The sequence below is a fragment of the Portunus trituberculatus genome, chromosome 42 (genome assembly GCF_017591435.1).
Source record: "Portunus trituberculatus isolate SZX2019 chromosome 42, ASM1759143v1, whole genome shotgun sequence".
In the NCBI taxonomy this organism is placed as follows: domain Eukaryota; kingdom Metazoa; phylum Arthropoda; class Malacostraca; order Decapoda; family Portunidae; genus Portunus; species Portunus trituberculatus.
The window spans coordinates 384,104-391,215 of NC_059296.1; the positions used below are offsets into that span (position 1 = coordinate 384,104).

Below are 7,112 nucleotides of genomic sequence, written 5' to 3' on the forward strand. Positions count from 1 at the left end.
TTCCTCCTTTCAAACATCTTACTTTCTCATTTGAATCGGCTAAGTTACATTTGTAAAGGGAAGCTCAGATTTCTTTCAGCATTTACTTCTTACACCAACATCTTTTGTATGCATTCAGCAACCAAAGTGACATCATAGATCCTTGTCTCTGCCTTACTCACTTATTAAAAAATAACTGCTCACACTGCCTCAGACTGAAGAAAAGTGAATAAATAAATTCACAAAAGAATAAGTGTCCACATTTCTGTTATAATATCTTGTTTGGAAGACTTCTATAGCCATATGCAAACCACTGTATACAAAGGACCACAGGTCATTAATACAAAGTTAAGTCAGCATTTTGTGGATTAATGATATGCAGGGGAAGACTGTCCATCTTTATCTCCAGAAAGGAATGTCATCTTGACACTATCATTCAACAGATGTCAGTTCAGCTCTGTACATATGTATATGTTAATGTCCTCATCATTCGGTAGAAATTAAACAAATGAAACAATGTTTTCTTTATTATCAAGTGTTTAGAAGCAGAATTGTGAGTTGGCAGCAGCTTGCTTTCTTGCGTTGATCAAATAGCAACTGTTACATCATGCCAAGGTAAGTGCTGGAAGGAGAGGAACATAAATTACTTCTAGAAATTGTACATACCATCATTTACATATAGAAGTGTATACTTATATTCAAATTTACTTCATAGATAATACTAAGACAATTGCAGTGCACTCAAAACATACAGAATTTTGAATTTTACTTACAAAAGTGAGTGGTCTACATCATGAAAATTATCAGTTAAAAAGTTCTTGATGTAAAATATGCATCACTAACAATTCTATATGACATGTTACAATTTAATGGGATAACGGTCTCACCTGAATTTAAGAAGTTTCGTCATGTGTAGGATTCTATCTACTTGAGTTGAGACAGTCCAGCTCTCATGATCTCATCCACAATGAGGAGGTTACGGGCAATAACAGAGCTGTTGGTAGAAAATATATCATGCTTCTTTTTTTTTCTTGTAAAATAGATTAGAGGGTTTACAAAACATAAAATGATTTAAAAATGACAGGTCATGTCAAGATGATAAAACAATAAAGTAATCTAAATAAAAACTTTCCACAGTAAAACAAAGTATTTTAACAGATAAACTTACCATGCATCCAACATGTGTCTCTTAACACAATAGTTATCAAATATGCCAGCATCAACTGGATTAAGTGCTTCACCAGTAGCAATATCTAATCCCACATGAGTGCCAGCACTAGCCTTGAATTCTTCCCTCAGCTTCACCAGGCAGTCCATGGGGTCATATCCACTATTACAAGCTGGAAGGAAGATCAAGAGTTGACATCACAAAGCTGACTAATGTTTCACGCACAAATACATCTATACTGTCATCATTAGAAGAACAGGTTCCATTAGACATGTCAAGAAAGGTTTATAGCACATCAGCCTATTTGCAAGACCAAGGAGGAACTCACTAAATCAACATTATTTAGAAGATATTCATATTACAGATATTTTAACAATCCATGTGCAACTGTGAGGCACTTTGTAAAAAGTTCCCTGCATCTGCTGTGGTAAAAGGATCGGAGTAAGTGTGGGAAAGGGAATAATTACATTACCAAGGGACAAGGAAAGAACAATGTATGCAGTAAAAATTTGATGAAGTATTATGTGTTCAGATGTGCTTTGCCCAAGCTCTTGAGGCATAGTATGGTGGTCCATGAGATGATCACTTCCTACCCAGGGCTAGTGGGGATAAGAATGTGTGGTGTATGTGGGTGGGCGGTGGAAAAAGTGGCATAACTTTATCTGCTGCATATCTGCACATATCCTAACTCTAGAAGCTTACCAAGAGTTTTAGGGATGACAAGAAGGGCATCTGCAAATGCCCGCACACCATATCGTGCACGGCCCTTCACTTCATTTTCATACTTCATCAGTGCATCATAAGCAGCAACCTGCAAGGGAAAGAAAGAAAACAATATGAAAACCCAAATTTCATTCAAGTTTAACAAAGATCAACAATGCTGACACAAGAACTACCAAGAAAAAACATTCAGTGCCACCATCTGACAGCATGCACAAGAGTTAGACTATCAGTCTTTCTGAAAGACTTACCTCAAAGGCACCTGCTCCAGGAACAAGGGAACCATCATCCAATGCATTCTTGATTGCCCTTAAACCATCCCTAATGGCATCTTTGGTCTGGGTGAGGGTGTGTTTGTATGGACCTTTGATCAGGATGGTTACACTGTGAGGGTTTTTCAAATCTTCTACAAAGGTATACTTTGTTTCTCCCTGAAATAGATAATAACCATCACCGTCAGCCTCTGTGATCTTAATGTAGGATAAAGGGTTTCACAACAAACTATTAATCCAGTACAACAAAACTCTTTTAAACTCTTTAAAAGCTGACAATTTTCTTCTATACTGCCATAATTTTGATATTTCATTGTATTCTACTCTCACTCAAGTTTCTGCGGTATGTAATCAGTTTCTCTCTTTTCCTCAACTCTCTTGTCAAGGCTTCCCTATATTATTTGCTATGGCTCTTAACCACAAAGATGAAGCCTTCAGTAGAAACTTACTCACCAGAACATGTTCATACACACTGCCAGCATAACCAAGGCAGTCTGGAGCAAGATCATCGAAGCTGTTCATGGCCATCCCACCACAGGCCAGGGCAAGCCTCTCCATGTTGCGGCGCTTGGCCCTCCTTAGGCCCATGATGCCTTCCTTAGCCAACATATCCAGGGACATAGGATCAATACCCTTCTGGTTGATCACCACAAACATATCTTTGTTACCAGTGCAGACCTTCTTCTTTAGCTCAATAACTTTCTTCACTCTGAAAATTCAGTGTCTTTATTATTACAGGAACATAATTCATAGAGGAATAAAAAACAAAAGTATTTTCTTCTTGGTCATCATCACATCATTCAAAGATGACAGAAGTACCTAAACTAAGATGCTTTTTGTAAAATGCTCCCCTTGTGGTATTGTTAATAAAACTGGTTAAGAATATTTGCCAAACATAACAAAACTACATACTTACCGCTCTTCAATGAACTCCCTCTCTGCAGTAATCAACTTATCTCTTTCTTCTGCTGACTTATAGAAGAAACCTGAAGTCACCTCTGTCTTCTCATATTCCATGGACACATTACAAGTGAGGATGTGAGCATTGGTGGCACGCTTGGGCATGTCAGGATGTCGCCCACCATGATCTAGCACCAGACCTTTGACCAGCTGGGTGTCCAGTTCCGTTTTGTGCTGTATTAAACAATTAACCATATTTTACCCAAGATTATGTGCATACAAACATTAATTTTCAACCCTTTCTTTCTCAGTAAATTTGTTAAAAAAGCAAATTTTCCAACTGTTAAAAAAAGAAAAAATTAACCAATCTTTCCCTTATAAAATCATTTTCATTACTCAAGACACCAATTGTAGTATCCTTAAAAGTATTCTTCCTACTTAAACCTGACAGCATTTCTTGAAAGTACATCACTATTTTGTGGTAACAGATTTTCTGAATCAAATACTAACGTAAACTTCACATACAATTATTATGTACTTATGCAAGCCGCTTAAAAAGATTGGCATTAACTGTCAAAAAATTACACATCTTAAGTCATTCACTTTCAGTACTGTTCCATCTTTTTATCTTGCATAACTCTCATGTTGTACTAAAATAAAGTAGTAGGAGCAATACAAACCTGCATATCCATGATCTCCACCATGTGCAAGTCCAATGATTTGCCTTCCTCTTTGATGGCCAGGACTGCATCAACACACACTTCAGTCAGCTTGTCAGCCAGGTCAGAGTGAACCTTGGTGCGGAGGGCAGTGCTTGCAACTTGGCAGAGACGCTCACGGGTGATCTCTTCAGTAATTTTCACCTTATCAAGCACTTCTTGAGCCTTCACCTGTTGCAAGATTATAACCACTCCCACAGTAATATAAAAATGGCTGAACAATCACTAATAAATTGCAACTTGAGAGAAATTAAACAGCAAAACATCATTACACATGGCATACAAACATTAGTTGACTTATGTTCATTGAGGTAAATAATGTTTTGAATACCTTCAAGACACAGGTGTTTTGAGTATGATTGTAAATACATGATGTTCCTAACAAAATTACATATGTTGTTTGAGGTAGTTGCCCAGATCATGGGTTTCTGTAGCAACTTGTACTGAAGCAACTCTCACCTTGGCCAAATCAAACCCTTCAGCAATTAACCTTGGGTGTAAGCCTTCTTGAATTTGGATTTCTGCTTGCTTCAGCATCTCACCAATGAGGAGAACTGTTGAGGTAGTGCCATCGCCAATGACGTCATCCTGGGCAGTGCAGGCCTTGGCAATCATGCTGGCTGTAGGGTGCTGAATTTGCTGCAGAATGAGAATGAGAAATATAGCAAAGCTGTATCAAGTATTAGTTTTAGCCCTTCCCAGAAGTACCACATATGCCAAAGTATAAGACTTTTTTTTTTTTTTTTTTCAAGGCTCCTAAATCAAGGGGTCATCTTATATACCAAACATAAAACATAACCCTTTCACCCCATAGTGAACACGAGCCACAGTACCTTGGAATTCATACTGCAGCCCCACACATGCATGATATATATATATATATATATATATATATATATATATATATATATATATATATATATATATATATATTACCTAATTGTTGGATTAACATATAAAAGGTGGCTGTATTTCGAAACTGGCAACAGCAGTAGTGAGGGAATGGTCTCATTACGGCTCCCCAGGCCCCTTCAGCCAACTTGTGTGTAGCAGCTCCCTCCATCATTGAGGGGGTCGTCTTATACACCAATAATACCTCAAAACCCAAATTTTTCCCTCAGAAATTGGGGGTCGTCTTATAGTCCGGCATATACGGTAATATAATGTGAAGCTGTCACTGTTACAGACAGTTTCAAAGACTGACCCAAAATAATGATTTGCAAGACAAATGGGTGGCAGGTAACTGAAATTAAATAGAAAAAAAAAAAAAAAAACATCAGAAATAGGTTCCATTGCCAGAGTAAGTGAACACCATCTGAATAAAATTTACCCGTTACAAATTCCTATATAGTTGGCAACATTGCTGAACTCATCAGTGACAGTAACCTACACATTCCACTTCAACAACAAAGCACCTTACACCACCCCCTCTGTCCCACCCTGCCTGGCATGACTCACCATTTCGTGAAGCAGAATGTTTCCATCTTTGGTGATCTTGATATCCCCGGCGCCGGACACCAGCCTGGGAGAAAGAAGCGTGAGTTCAATATAGCAGCCGCCGCTTACTACCTACACACAGGCACCAAAACCCCGCCACAAAACTTCACACCTGGTGATTGGTGTCAACAATCCTGCTGTGACTTGTCTTTTAGCACTTACTGAATAGTCAGTCTTCTTACGGCCTAAACCTGACAAAATAGCTTAACTCTGTAGTCTGTGCAAAGACATCACGGTAAGACTTATGACACACACGAGTAAGAACAAGAACTGTCATCTCTATATATGGTCAACCCACACCTACCTCTATACCACAGATAACCTTTCAGAAGATACTAATGCTTATTCAATTCAGCTGAATACAACAAATGTACGCACTAAAACAACTTACTTCAGCTATAAATAAGTAAAGCATGACTAATCCCCAATAATCAACACGCCCAGGGAAACACGTGTATTTTGGACTCACATTTTCATGGTGCCCTTTGGTCCTAGGTTGGTTCTGAGGACATCCTGGATTCCCCTCGCACCTGAAATGTTGATAGAGAGGGCCTGGGCAGCCCTAGCCACCTCAGCTTTAGGGTTTAAGGTCTTAATTGCAGCCATCCTCACGACACGTCTTGTCTTGACTGCACTGAGCTCGCCGGGTTCCAATACTTTCCTGAGGTTTCCTCTGTCTTCTACTGTCTCTGGTCATGTAACAATAATAATCCTATTAATTATACACTCAGTGTCCTAAAATCATATAGTTATTTGAATTAAGCAACTACAAACTCTAATATTTCTATTTTGTCTCGATTTGTATATATTTTTTGGCTAAATATTTTTCACTTTTCAATTTTTTTTTATCTACAGTGACTTAACTCTTTGATTAGCCAGCCTGTGCCCTAGAAATACATGACTGGTTAAATGAAACTGTTGGTGTCCTAATATCAGAGTTTTAATTGGGATTTTATATTTACTGAACGTTTTTCACTCATCAATGTTTTTTTTTATAGTAATTTATCCCTCTTATCATCTATATAGTGCCCTAAAACTATGTAATTGCACGAATAAAAAATCATTATTTTTCTTTCATCATGGCAGGATTTTATTATGGTTTTTAGCTATTTTCTGAAGACTTTTCACAGTTCAACTCTGCTTCTGGAAGACTCTCGGAGCGCCACCCACACCAAAATATTGCCTGTTTTTTAGCACTATTTTGCTAAGAGGGTGACTTTTCAGATTGTTATTACTGCAAGACATTTATATTCAATTAGTATGTTATTATCTATTTTTTTCACATAAACTGACAATATCCCATACTGCTTCTTCTCTTTTGTATTTATCATAATCATTATCATCATCAGAGAGAGAGAGAGAGAGAGAGAGAGAGAGAGAGAGTACATCTACCTCAAGGAGAGAAGCGAGAGGGGAAAAAATAATAAATAAAGTTCAAGAGACACTAAAATCAAAAGGTAAGAGATAAAGAAAGCTATCTCTTACCCTTTGAGTTTAGCTTCGATCTCTTAAACTTTGATTTTCCTCACGCTTCTCTGCTCGATGTACAGTAGATGTAGCCATGCAGCCTTAGATTTCAATGAACATTTTGGGGAAAAAATAAATAGAGGTAATAGGATGGATGGGTTAATAAAGACATTTGTTAGCATGGATGAGGAAATATTCAAATCTTTGTATGTGGCATTGATTCGATCACACCTGGAATATGCCAATCAGGTGTGGTGTCCTTACTTGAAGAAAGATGTGGAGGCCTTTGAAAGGGTTCAGAGCAGGGCAACAAAATTGGTACCAGACTTGAAGGATCTCTCCTATGAAGAAATGCTGAAGAAACATAGAACTACCAACATTGACATATAT

General features: G+C 37.8%; 1 protein-coding gene across 1 annotated transcript; it reads right to left on the reverse strand.

Annotated features, from left to right (window-relative positions):
• Positions 1–491: 491 nt before the first annotated feature.
• On the reverse strand, positions 492–5,919 carry LOC123517613 (T-complex protein 1 subunit zeta-like). The gene is made up of 11 exons (XM_045277887.1): positions 5,725–5,919; positions 5,217–5,280; positions 4,218–4,397; positions 3,720–3,929; positions 3,056–3,273; positions 2,593–2,848; positions 2,119–2,298; positions 1,850–1,958; positions 1,148–1,319; positions 867–973; positions 492–601 (listed from the first exon to the last, which is right to left on the reverse strand). Exons 1-10 carry the CDS (start codon positions 5,859–5,861, stop codon positions 904–906), a joined length of 1,596 nt encoding a protein of 531 aa, XP_045133822.1. The 5' UTR covers positions 5,862–5,919; the 3' UTR covers positions 492–601; positions 867–903.
• Positions 5,920–7,112: the final 1,193 nt, after the last annotated feature.

Coding starts and splice junctions, on each gene's coding strand:
- LOC123517613 (XM_045277887.1), bottom strand. CDS start 5,861: ATGGCTGCAATTAAGACCTTAAACCCTAAAGCTGAGGTGGCTAGGGCT. Junction 2,849..3,055: donor AGGGAGTTCATTGAAGAGCG/GTAAGTATGTAG, acceptor CTGAATTTTCAG/AGTGAAGAAAGTTATTGAGC. Junction 974..1,147: donor AGACACATGTTGGATGCATG/GTAAGTTTATCT, acceptor TTCTACCAACAG/CTCTGTTATTGCCCGTAACC.